This window comes from Pteronotus mesoamericanus, unplaced genomic scaffold (genome assembly GCF_021234165.1).
Source record: "Pteronotus mesoamericanus isolate MK-2021 breed Mesoamerican mustached bat unplaced genomic scaffold, CSHL_Meso_final contig_181, whole genome shotgun sequence".
Lineage (NCBI taxonomy): Eukaryota > Metazoa > Chordata > Mammalia > Chiroptera > Mormoopidae > Pteronotus > Pteronotus mesoamericanus.
The window spans coordinates 11,395,200-11,408,588 of NW_026555077.1; the positions used below are offsets into that span (position 1 = coordinate 11,395,200).

Sequence of the window (13,389 nt, forward strand, 5' to 3'; positions counted from 1 at the left end):
ACATAGGATAGCCTTGCTACTGTTACAGTGGAAACAAAAGTGGAAAAAGAATAGAAAAAACCAGGCAGTTTATAATTAGACAAAGTGACTGGATGAATTTAGCAACCTGTAAATAAGTTAAAAATACAGAGGGCCCTGGCCAAATTATCTAGAAAATGCCACTCACTGTCGAAGGTTTTATGTCAACATCTCCAAGTTGGTGCCAGAGGCTACTACCTGGCAATACTATTTCTTTAAAAAAAAAAAAAAAGCATCAAAATCTTTTTTACACAGTTGAAGCAGCAAGACTGTAGGAGCCTCTTTCATGAGTGATAGTGAATTCCAGGGCTTCAGTTCAGAATTAAGTCACTTACCTCAGGGTTCCAGACAGTCTGGAATCCCAAAGTAAGCCCTTCTCCAGGGTGGCAGCTTGGTGTAGACAAAAGCTTGAAAACTCAAAAGCACCCTCCATTGTAAGGGTTTATTATCTTTCTTTCCCAACTATGGAGCAGTCTAGAGAAATTAACCCTCTCATTTGTTAACCTCAATAACAGGCTTTAACAGACCTGTAGCCATGGACGGCTCAGGTAATTACCCTGATTAGTTTGGTATGGAGGGAAGCAGTGGCAGTGGGTACTTGGAGCTCAAGTCATTAAGCCTCAATTAAAAAAGAAAAAAATCAAGAGCTTATGCCTTACAGATTTGACATATGGATTCCAGACGTTATGGAAGACATTTTACTGTTAAGGCTTTCCGGCCACTTTTTGTAGCTAAGAAGATTGGAGGGGAAGGCCTGGAGGCAGAGCCTGGTAAAGAGAAGAGGAAGGTTCTATTTACTGCTAGAGCCTCAGGAGAGAGGTGTGTGTGTCCAAACTGAAAAATAGCAAAAGCTAACAACAGGGTCTTAAAATCCCCCTGGCAGGTGAACCTTAGAGAAATTGTCTGAGTTGACTCACTTATATATAGCTTTGCTGGCAGACCAGTCACCTCCTTAGCTGGAAGTAATTGTTTTGTTATTTCCTTGGTTTCTCTCAGGAATTCTAAATTTAAAATGTTAATGCAAACTCCCCAGTGTTCTTGGAAGGTTGCTAGAATTTGGTCCCATTTAGAAATAAAAACAGGTAATTATACAGGAATAGAGCTGCACTTTTACTTCAATGGTATGCACCAAATCCTGTTCTCCTTTTTCAGAAAATGGTAAACACAGGGAAAGAAACAGGAATCCCAGACCCTGGGTACCAAAATATTACAGACACACAGGAAATGGCTTTTCAAATCCAGCCTGTAAACCTGTCATTTCATGGGCTTGTCTATGAGCCTAGAAAAAAGAGGCAAAGATCACAGAGAAGACATTCGTATGTTATGTGAAGGCTGCACCCAGGACCTCTGGGGCACTTCCCACGCCCTGGTGCTGTGATTTTAAATTCAAGCCATAATTTGAAATGTTAGAGAAAAGCCAGTGAAATTTGAGGCAAAATCTGTGGCTTAAAGCTATCTCACTACTTGCTTAAAAAAGGTAGACTTTAAAAAAAACAATTGAAAAGCTAAAATATATTTTTGGAGGGACAGAGATATATTCAGTCCTATTGTTTTAAAACTTTTAATTAGAAATACTCCACATATGTAATAAGCTATTGTTGAAATATGCATTAAATTCTCTTAAAATATTTACATATTGACTTTCCCTTTACCCCAACCTAATCTATCAGAAAGATGTTTCGAGTGTATTCCACAAATTCTGCACTTCTGGTGAACTGGTTTTAGATTCATTAATTATCCAAATATTTGTATTGTGAGCGCCTTCTAGGGGTAAGTCATTTTTTGAATGAAACAGACAAGAATTAATAAATCAATCTACTGGCTCATTTGGGCGCTCCTTCCTCACCTTCAGTGTAGCTCGGAGACCCATTGGGCCTGGAGCCATAGTGCCTGCCCTTCTTAGCTCTAGTACCTTGAGCCAATCACTTAACTTCTCTGCGCCTTAGTTTTCTCCCGAGAAGTACGGCTGGTCATATCCCATGCCTCATTGAATTAAATGAGTTACTACATGTACAGCACCAAGAACAAGCCTGGCACATGGTAAGTACTCAGCAAATGTTGCCTAGTCATTTAGTACTGACCATGGAGGAAAGATGTGCACAGGTTCGGATCCAGAGATAAAAGAAAAAAAGTACATAAAGGAGGGAATGTTTGAACTGCTTCTTGGAGGATAAGATGGGGGTTCACTAAGTAGATGAAGGGCTAGGCCAAGCAAATTGTACAAGAGAAGGCACAGAACTATGACACTAATAGCATGTCTAGGGGATTGTAAACAATTCATTAGAGCTGGATTAAGAGGTATGTGAGAATGAGAAACTTCAGGACTTACTGATCAAACCTATGTGATGGGAAGTGAGGCAGAGGGCCAATTTCTAGGTTGGTGGGTGATGCCATTGACATGAAATGAAATATGGAAGGTGACACGGGTTTTGACACAATGTGCTTGGTTTTGGACATCCCGAATGTGAGGCACCTTTGAGATCCAAGGGAAAATACAGTTGGACATGCAAATCTGGGGCTGAAACTTGGCTGGAATCAAGAACCAGTGTGGCTCTAGATGGGTAGCTCAGTTGGTTAGAGCATCGTCCCAATACGCCAAGGTTGCAGGTTCAATCCTCGACATACAGGAATCAACTCATGAAAGCGTCAATGAGCGGAACAACAAATTGATGTTTCTCTCTCAAAAGAGGGGGAAAAAAGGAACAAGTGCGGAGAATGAGAAGGCAACAACATAAGCTACGCTGGCATCCAAGGACAGGTGCAAGAGAAGGAGCCAGAGGAAATAAAGAGAAGTGAACCAGAATAGCATGGGGCCCTGGAAGAAATCAAAGGAGAGAAAAAGTCTCACATCAATTTGGATGTTTTGACTGAAAATGACAGAAAACTGAACTCAAACCTCTGCTGGATCACCCCTAAGCCTGGGGTGAGAAATTCAGCTTCCCATCAATGTTTAGCCGTCATACTGAGTGCTTACCATGTGGCAGGCATTGTTCTTATCAATGAACGGAACAAACAAAAAGTCCCACCCCAGGCGCCACACACACAAATGTTTCTTGGTAGCTTCCCCCCTCCCCACATTAAAATGCAAATACAGTGCTTCAAATTGAGAAAACTAAGTGGAAGGTATTAAGATAGAAAACTTTGGAATTTAATGAAAAGTCCAAAACATTTGCTGGGAACTTAACACCTTCTACGGTTAACACGTAGAACCTTTTGGGACTTCTGTACTATGTGATAACGGAGTAAAATGGGAGCAGTTGTGTACGAACACAAGACTCTAAAATCCAAAATACCATCAATGATACATATGAAAGTCCAATTGTGGATTGTATTTGTCAGTTTTGATTTATTGAATTGAGTTGCTAAGTTCATTCAGATACCTGTAAAAAATAATTGCATTTTCAAATCTCTGTATTTGTAGGGCTTTGTATCTAACTTAATCATGTGGCAACATGTTTTATATGTGGGTCATGTTCAAACCTGCATTAGTCCATTCATATTTTAATTATACATTCTCTCTTTTGGAAATGATTAAAACCTACTTCATTTGGCTTCTCAAAAGTAAAATACTATGTGATTGAACTCTGTGAACTCAAAAGCACTGTACAGAATTAAGATCAGAACGTTTCAAGTTTGCAAATAATTCGGTATTAGTATTTTAATGGCTAAAAAGCAGTCAATTTTCTTAATAATGCTGATTCCATTTAGAGTGTTTTTCATAAAACCCTGTAAGGCTAGTTACACTTTGAATTTTAAAACATGGCCCACGAAAGCCTACATTATATTCTCAAATTTTTTTTCTCCAATTTTATCCTTGTACAACAGAAAGTCCTTCATGACTGACATAACTTCCTTACCCTAAAAATGAAGAAACAATCAGAAATAGTGATTTGATTCTCTAACAAGCAATTTGGACAAAGGATTTTCCTCATCTATATGGATTTTTAGTAATATTCTTCACTGGATTTTCACTAGCTGAAACAAACATCCCTTACCTCAGTACCCAAATGGACACCTAAACAAACATGTTCCCAAGACATCTGTGAAGGGGAGAAGGCTCCATGCTCTAATATAGTTACAGGTGTAGAAAGTGAAATGTCCTCTTTCTAACCAAAGATGTCTCTGTGGAAGGTGAAACAATCCATACACAAGTTCATTCCTCCTTTCATTAATTGGCTATATTTTGAAATGAAGTCCAAGATACAAATGTCGATGAGACTGCTCCAAAATATTAGCCTGCTTCCTCAAATCCTCTCTTCCCCTTCAAATTAAAACTAGCTTGACCTGTATTTCACAGGTGCACAACTCCCAGCAGTTGCTTAATAATCTCTCAAGTGTAGCCACTACCTGTCCTAAACATCAAAACACAACCCCTCCAAAAAACCATTTGTTCCCCCTCCATCATTACCTTCTAGAAAGGAGGTTCAAAGCACCCCTGGGGGCAGATGTATAGTGACTTCTGGTTTTGTCTTGAACTACCTGGTATAAGTTGGGAGTTGAACAAAAAGAGGTTAAAAAGATTTCCAGACAGTGGCTTGCGGGGCTTTTTTCTTCTTGTGGGGTTATGGTTTGCTTTCATGGTTATTTTTTTACCTTGTAGTATTTCAGTACCTTGAGATATCTGCTCCACCAATACATGCATCCAGACTATAGATATTTCCTCAATTATTCTGTTAATTTAATTTGGTGTCATACTGGGGTCATGCTTTACCAGCTGATGCTACTCGTTGGTATATGATAGGACAGTCCTCAAAACTGCTCACAAACAAAGACCTTAAACTTAAAGTTTCTACAAAGTTTCTTTAACAATTACTTCAATTTTGGTATTCAAACATTTGTAAACCTAGGGGATAAGCAGCTGCAGAACTGGTTTTTGTAATTTTGATATATACTAGCAACCATCATATTGTTGTGTTCTTCACTCCACAAAACATATTTTTAATGACTTACAAATTTTAATCTAGTTGATCATGTTCCTAACTAACAAATGTAGTTTTTCAAACATTGGCTTCCAGTGTGGGAGAAACAACTGGACTGGGCATTTTTTTAAAACTCAAAAACTAAAGCCTTTTTCTTATACACTAAATGCACAGTGCCCTAGAATTAATATTTGTTTCTTAAAAGCATAAGAATCATGAAAAGACTGATGTAGTGTATTTCTTTTTATTGTTCAAAATGTCACAAATAGCAGCACTGTATTTTGGACTGTGTAAGTCAAGTCAAAGATTCTCTTCCTAACTACAACCTTGTTGATTTTATTATTACAATACGCAAAGCACTAAAATAGGAGGTGGGTAAACACATAGAAATAGAGTTGGCAGATAAAAATACAAGATACCCATTTAAATTTGAATTTCTCATAAATTTTTAGTATAAACAGGTCCTAAATATTACCTACACTAAAACATTATTTGATGTTTATCTAAAATTCAAACTTAGCTATATGTCCTGTATTTTTATTTGAGGCATCTGACAACTCTTTGTAGAAGATTATCTTTAGCAAAACTTACTATTTAACAGGGAAACTGACAAGTAAGGTGTATGTGTATGATAAGCGCAGTAATATGAACAATCACACGAGGAGAGGCGCTCCACTAACTACCACAAGAGTACCTGGAAGAGATACCAAATGCAGTTCCTAAATTGACTGGTGGACAGGTAGTTTAGTGTGACGATTTTCGAGTTCAAATATCATGAATTGAATCCCAAATTAATTTCTCACTTGCTGTGTAACCTGGGAGAAGTTAATCACTCTTTATTATAAAATGAGGCTACTAACACATGCTTTACTAGGCTGTTAGCAGATCAGAGATAATATACGCACAAAGCCCCCGGAACACAGGAGGCACTCCCTAAATGCTAATACCTACTACTAACATCACATGGCAAAGAGAGTATTTGTCACAGATATTCAGATGTTAATGTTATGCAGTAACAGTAATATTGAATAAGCACTTTTATTTCCATGATCTATTTACACTGTACAAACACTGTTGAAAAGCACCCTACAAGTTCACAGTATGTTACAATATATTTACTTTAAAAATATATTCCTTTATAAAAGGTTCATAGGACATTGGCATGTCAACATGTGACAGAACGCTTAAAGCATGTCACCAATTCTGATAGCAAGAAAGCTCCCAAGTGTTGTCAACTTCACAATCACAAGTCACCATCTGAGTTTTAAATACACACAAATTTTAAATAAAAAGTGAATTCTACAGTGGGAAGTTCCTGCAGCAATACTTATTAGTTAATTCATGTACTTTCATGAGGATGATGTTTCATAATAATTTACAATATCAACTTATCTGTCAAAAAAACATTTCAATAGTTTTGCAGTCCAAAATTTCTTGTTGTTTGCTGTTTTCTACTTTTTCTTCTTTGTCGGTTCTCCTGGTTCTACTCTGCGCTTTTTAGAAGTATGCTCATCTTTTTCTTCATCTTTAAACAGAAAAGGAAGAGTTTCAATCAGTAATTTTCAGAGTTAAGCATTAAAACACTAATGTTTGTTTCAGTTTTCCAGTAAAAAACCAAAAACTAATTTTTAGAACTGATTTTAAAGTGGAAGTAAAAATAAGGAATTTTTTTTCAATTGTGTAATACAAAATTCACAGACTTCAGTGCTATATTAAGGTAGCTTAAAATAAAATCAAGTTTGTTCTGAAAAAGCTATTCCCATCTATTATACAGAATACACATTATGTGTATTTAAATATATAACCTACACTTTCCACAAATGGAAGATATTGTCTATTTTACAAAAAAAACAAAACAATTTAACCATGTTATTTAAGTGGCTATCAGCTCTTCTTCCCCTTCCAATACGCTTTCTCTCTCTGCCAAACTACCACCCTCCTTACCTTATTCTCTGGCCCTGTACATTATGCAGTTAAAAAATAAATCACTCGCAAGTAGATGTTTTAGAAAACTATGTTTTCAATTTTGTCCTATATAGGTAGTTCTACTCCCCCTACCCTCACTCTCCCATTCCAAGGAAGGTGAGACTATTCCAATGGTAACAGAAAAGCTGGCATCTTCCCTCTATCATATTGTGAAGAATTTTGAAGAGGGAGGATGGACAAGAATCTTACATTAAACTGTGCCCTTTATAACTTTTCATAAATACTATTAATGTTTGTAGCCACAGAAAATTTCCAATATAAATGTCAAAAAAGAAAAAGCAGACCCTTTTATTCAATTTAAAATATCCATGTTTTAATAAAATGCAGGGTAGCACAGACCAGCTGCTAATTTCCAATTTCTCCGAACAAATGTGTGGCTTTGTTTTTAGAACTCCATATAGATGGAATAAATAACATGTAGAAGATGTTATGATTTATAAAATAAAAATTTATTTTAAGCACATTACTGAATTAATTGTACTTCTGACTTTATTTTCTTGTTCAATAGGTACTCACCGTTCAACAATCACATGGTAGTCTATAAATAAAATATTTTGATGTTTAAAGTATCCTTCATATTAAAAAATCTGAGAAGCCACTGATATAAGATCACAAACTACAGAGGAAATACATTTTAAACCATAAGCCTTCAATTTCCTTCTGCTAACTGTGTCTCCTTTGTTGATATGGACAATAATTAGTATCAAGAGCAGGTGATTCATCTTCATTCATCTTCAAACACAGCATGGAAACATTATTCATGCATTTCATAAAGCATTATGTATTTATGTTGACAGGATGAAACACAGTTCAGCTCAACAAATTATCCCAGGAATTTACAAACAAAAGTTTTAATCAGTAGTTCATTATGTATAACAAAAATACTTGTTCTACAACTAAGATAACATGCAGCTCAAATAAACCAAGGGCTTTGCTTTTGAATTGGAGTTTAATTATCATCATGCTTGAATTTGGAGATTATTTTCAGACACGTAAAGATTAAAATTACTTTCAATGCAGACTAGTGCAGCCACTGTGGAAAGCAGTATGGAGATACCTCAAAAAATTAGAAATGGATCTGCCTTTTGACCCAGTGATCCCACTTCTGGGAATGTATCCTAAGGAACCCAAAACACGAATTCAAAAGAACATATGCATCCCTATGTTCATTGCAGAGTTATTTACAATCACCAAGATATGGAAGCAGCCCAAGTGTCCATCAATAGATGAGTGGATAAAACAACCATGGGACATATATACTATCGAATAGTACTCGACTGTAAAAAGAAGAAAACCTTACCCTTTGCAACAGCATGGATGGACCTGGAGAACATTATGCTAAGTTGAAATAAGCCAGTCAGAGAAAGACAAATACCACATAATTGCACTTGCATGTAGATGTTAATGAACAAACCGAACTAATAAGGAAAATGGGGGAAAACTCATAGATGGAGAGCAGATGACAGCTCTGAGGGCAGGAAGGTAAGGGTGGGGAAGGATTGAGCAAAAACGAAAAAGGACACATGGACAACAGTATGTGGTGATTGCTGGGAGGAGGGGGTATAAGGGGTCTAAATGATAATGGGGGAAAAATACAATAAAGATTAAATAAAAAATAAAAATATTACTTTCTAACTCTTCTAGGAAATCTGTTAACATCTATTAAAAAAAGATGATCTTAAGACACTTCTGCTTTTAATCTAACACTTGTTACAAGTACATTTACTGAACAATAACAAAAACACAAATTACTGAGGTTGGAAAAACAAGTTCCTATCAAGTGACTGGAACAGAAGAGCTAATGCCATCTACTGACATTACAAGGCACTGCTTTAAATATCAGAACAGGATTAAACAAAACAACTCCAAAACCCTGAAATGCTCATTCATTCACTTTACTACCCTCTGTCATATATTATAGATGCTCTAGTAAGAAGGTAATTTTTCTATTATGGAATTCATGCCACTAGATGGAAATAAGTTTAAATTATTAATTTTCTAAATTAAAAAAGAGCATTTGCTACTTCAGCTATGCTTTCACGATTAATTACATATTAATAAAGCTACAACTAAAGGCAGGCTCACTGATCTATACTTTACAACCACTAAAGGAGAGGTGCTAATAAGTAGCAAGTCTCAGTGACCAGTTTTGAATCTTTCCCATCTCCTTTTTTGAAATATCTGGAAGAAGTTAACTGGTAAAAAGGGCAAAAGGGCAGAAAAATGGGAGGAAAAGTAATTTGATAATTTAAAAACTCAGATAATTTAGGAGTTTGGGGCTTCTAATGCAAGATATTTTATGGATTTAAACAAAAGGTAAAAAATGATGTCAGGAAAATTGATTTTATAGTGACATGGAAGTCTGAAATGGCAAAAAAAAAAAAGATCAATTCAAAAAGGAAGGTATTTATTACACAAAGAGGATAGTTATATTCAATAACCAATATTAAAAGTCAAAATTGAGGATTTCAGCATTATCTTTTAATCTTGTGATCCAGCTTTAAACTGGTCCTTTTGTTTTTTTAATATTGACAACATTTACCTTCTGATGGAGGAATGTCCTATGATCAAAAGGTCAGAAATCATCTATGGCAATAGCAGTATTATTTGCAAAATATTTGGAATTCCTTCTATCTGAATTCAATAGGCAAGGTGGGAAGAGGGGGGTGGAGATAATTCTTTCCATTTGTCCTGGATATACAATCCTCACCTTTTCCACAGAGGAACAAAGGACTGCAGCTGCCTATGGCATCCTAGTTAGAATATCAACTCTAGTGGCCTTAATGCCATTCTTCCTATAGAATATTTCTCAAGCACTCTAGCTAGAAAGACATCGAAACTAAATTCCAGTGTAATAATACATCATTTCCATTTGAACCACCTGAATTTGTGAAGGTACCTATCTTAGAGCTTGCCATTCTGTGATGCTGGACAAGTCACACGAGTTCTCATTTCCACATTTCCTTGGCATAATAAGGATTAAAGAGTGGTTATGTGAAAGTGTTTTTTAAAAATTAATTATATAAAATACTACACAATATGAGGTATTTTAAATGCCCCCTTTGCTTGGCACCTCCAAAAAGATGCCATTTACTGAAAATGTGCCTTAATTAGTAACTTCTAATCCACATTGGGAAATCAGTGAAAGAAATGAAAAAGCCATGTGGAATAAGAACCACCAGTTAGTTACCCTTTCTCTAAACAAACAAAACTCTCTGCATGACTGTAAAAGAAGCTAGGTAGGTTGCCCTTGTATTACAGGAAGGCCAGAAATCTGTTTAACAAAAATGATACAATTTTTCATTAAAATTTAAGTCCAAAATATTTAGTCCAATTCAACAACTGTCCACTGAATACTTAAAATGTACATGTATACTACAAACTATGATACAAACATAAATAAGACCTGCACCCTGCTGTTTAAGGAACTCATTTTCATAAAGGAGACAGACTTAGAACTAATCACATAAAAGGTGGTAAGTGCAATCAACAGCATTAAAACACACAAGGTACAGAGGAGCAAATAATTAAAAGGAGGTGATATCTGAGATTTTTTTTGAGTTGGATTTTGAAGGATAAGTGAGTTCACTAGCCAAAGAGGAAGGAAAGAACACTCCAGACTAAGGTGCAACATATATGGAAAGGCATATAACTATAAAATAGCACGGTCTATTCAGTTTTCAATTTTCAGATCTTAAGAAGTCCTAGAAAGGAGGCCATGTGAAATAAGGGTGAAGAGAAAAGCAGAGCCTATCAGAGGCGGCTTTGCCTCTATGCTGTTTACGAAGGGTGTTAAGCAGGTGAGTTATATAATCATGTATGATTTTTAGAAAGTGACCCTTAGCTGCAGTGTGAAAGGTGGAATTGGGGGATAAAGTGTGGAAGCAGAGATTACTGTGATTACTTATAGTTCAAGTAAGAGATAAAATTATAATATTACAAATAAAGACAAGACAACTAAGTCATTATTTTCCTATTACTATTTTTAATCACTACAGAGTAACCCTCAGTTAAATTCATTTTGTCACACCAATTTTCACTCTAAAGCACAACTCCTTTAATATAAAATGAAGTCTTCACAGCTGCAATCACAAGAAACCATAAATTAACTCATATTGTTCTAATAAGGCATCACAAATCACATATAAACTACTGCTTGATATATCAGAGATTTCACTTTAAAGCCTGAATAACTTATGATCTTTTTCTAAAACACAGCAAATACTACTGGTTGAGATATGAGAGCTTCAAGGCTGACTATATACTATCTTTTTCAAAAACACAGTAAAAAATATTCAAAGACCATCATAATCCATCTGTTAACTCGCGATTTCATTCACTAATTATCGAGAGCTTCTTAAACTCATCACAGGGACCAAAGGGTGTTACCGCCGGAGTCTGGCTCTTACCTGATTCCACTGTCTCCTCCCCTTCTGGGAGAAGCCTAGCTTTCTTAACGTTCTGTGGGGCATCATCACCATTGTCTTCATATATGTTAGACCATTTTATTGCCATATCCAGCTCTGGAGGAGGAGGTTTCTTCTCAGTAGTGTAGGTCTCTGGAGGTGGAACATAGTTTGACTTCCAGACTTTGAATTCCTTTGGAGGCTGTTAAGCAAACACATTAAGAAGCACTGTGAGGAACCGAGGCTCCTATCATCGGTATGGGCACATGCACCTCCCTGCCGTTCGATTATTGTTCAGGATGACTTGTCTTTTAAGTTTAAAGATACATTTTTTTTTCCATCAAAATCACAATACTGTTAAGTGAAAAGCCAAAGGGTTCCCTATATGAATAAAGCTAATAACTTTTAGTTACCAAAGAAGAATCCAGTCTCAGAGATACTACGCCAAGGCTGACCCCTTCAGGAGGCTGCAGCAGACACTGTCTTGGAGGCAGCACCGCAGGCACTTCGGCGTCAAAGGGAAGGGGTCTCGGGGAGAAGCTGCAGCGGGGGGGCGGGGGAGTCACCACCGTTAGTCCTGGCCACGCAGGTCGGGGCACCGAGCGCGGAGGTTTGGGTCTCCTCACGAGTGGGCTGGGGCTGCGGGTCTGATCTGACACCCACCAGGCTGGGGGAAGGGGCCCGGGCTCCCCAGGGCTGGAGATGGGAAGGGTTGGTGCGGCATCCCGCAGGGGGTGACTGCGTGTGGGGGCACGGACTTCCGGTCCCCAGGAGGCGGCTCATGAGGAAGGGGGCGGAGGCCGGGACCAAGATCGAGAACCGGGGACGGGGACCTCACCTCCTCAGGAGCCTTGACGACGTGCCTCTCCCAGTCTATCTGTTTGTTAAGCGGATTGTAGAGAAAGGCCGGACGAGTCACGCTCCGGAACAACTCGTCAGGTCCAGGCAGCCGCTTCTCCGTCTTGTTCCCACATCCGCCCGCCGACTTTGCCGGATCCGGAGCTCTGCGACTGGTTTCCTCCGGGTCGCTGTTATCCTCCTCGTCGGAGGAGCCTGAGCTGCTGCTCCCGTAAGCTGCGAAATAGCTCAGAGGATCCTTCTCTTCGGCTGCCATGACGGCGATGCGCGAAGACCGAGGGCTCCGCCGGAAGCCGGAAGCTGTTTTAGGTCCGTCCCTGCGGCTGGCCCCACCCCGCGTCTCGCCGATAATCTAGGGGACTGCGTCCCCTGGCGGCTCTATTGCACTACTGCTCCCCCGGCGGAAGGACTGAAGCTGAAGAAACCATGCGTATTCAAGCAGGGGCACCTTTTGCTCACTCCTGTCTAAGGTGCACTGAGGAGGCGCCCTCAGTGAGGGGTCCCAACCAAACTTTAGCATTCAGTAAGAGTTTATGAAAGGCACCGAAAATCTAAGAAAGTTGTCTTTCCACTGCCACCTCACTTTAGCTCTTGCTCAGAGAAAACCAGGATTTCTCCCCAACCCTGCTGCATCTCACTTTCAAAATAGGAAGAAAAAAAAAATCACTTAGTGTGCTGTCCTCAGTTGTCTTGGAAGACCTCTATAGGTCGTGGACTCATCAAGCAACAGACAGAGTCCTCTCCTGGTTGACATTCCAGCACACTCTGAACCCCCTCTCTGACGAAACTCCTACCGGATTGCATCCCACCACGCTGGGGTCCTCCAAACTCTCTGGTTTCTCATCAGGTTTCTCTTCTTTCATGCCTGCTTTGCTCTGTATGACCCTTAAACGTTGGTGTTTCCCTACGTAGTGTACCATCTTCCAGCAACACTTGAAATTTTTCTACAGGGTACAAAGTTACAAGTCAGCCCATCCCTTTTTACCGCATTAACTACCTTACTCTTGACTCCCAAATCTGGGTCTCCGGCCCCAATCTCTCTTCCAAACCCTGGACGGAACCTCCACATGGCTCTTAAACTTGACATAGAGACATCCTGCTGGGGTTTCAAACACCCACTTACAGGATGAGTAACTTGTCTTTCCATGTAACTTCTGCATTTGTGTTTCCTCTTAGTAAATGACATCACCATGTGCCTACTC

The 13,389-nt window shown here is 38.5% G+C and overlaps 1 protein-coding gene across 1 annotated transcript; it reads right to left on the reverse strand.

Moving 5' to 3' along the window:
* Nucleotides 1-5,181: 5,181 nt before the first annotated feature.
* On the reverse strand, nucleotides 5,182-12,480 carry CUNH1orf52 (chromosome unknown C1orf52 homolog). Its single transcript, XM_054566919.1, has 3 exons — nucleotides 12,168-12,480; nucleotides 11,333-11,531; nucleotides 5,182-6,462 (listed from the first exon to the last, which is right to left on the reverse strand). The coding sequence occupies exons 1-3, from the start codon at nucleotides 12,441-12,443 to the stop codon at nucleotides 6,389-6,391; spliced, it is 549 nt and encodes a 182-aa protein (XP_054422894.1). The 5' UTR covers nucleotides 12,444-12,480; the 3' UTR covers nucleotides 5,182-6,388.
* Nucleotides 12,481-13,389: the final 909 nt, after the last annotated feature.

Bases quoted from the DNA above. Each gene is read 5' to 3' on its own strand.
- CUNH1orf52 (XM_054566919.1), bottom strand. From the start codon at position 12,443: ATGGCAGCCGAAGAGAAGGATCCTCTGAGCTATTTCGCAGCTTACGGG. The intron at 11,532-12,167 runs GTGAGGTCCCCG...TTTGCTTAACAG, and splicing joins TCGTCAAGGCTCCTGAGGAG to CCTCCAAAGGAATTCAAAGT. The intron at 6,463-11,332 runs GTAAGAGCCAGA...TTCTGTTTAAAG, and splicing joins GGAGGAGACAGTGGAATCAG to ATGAAGAAAAAGATGAGCAT.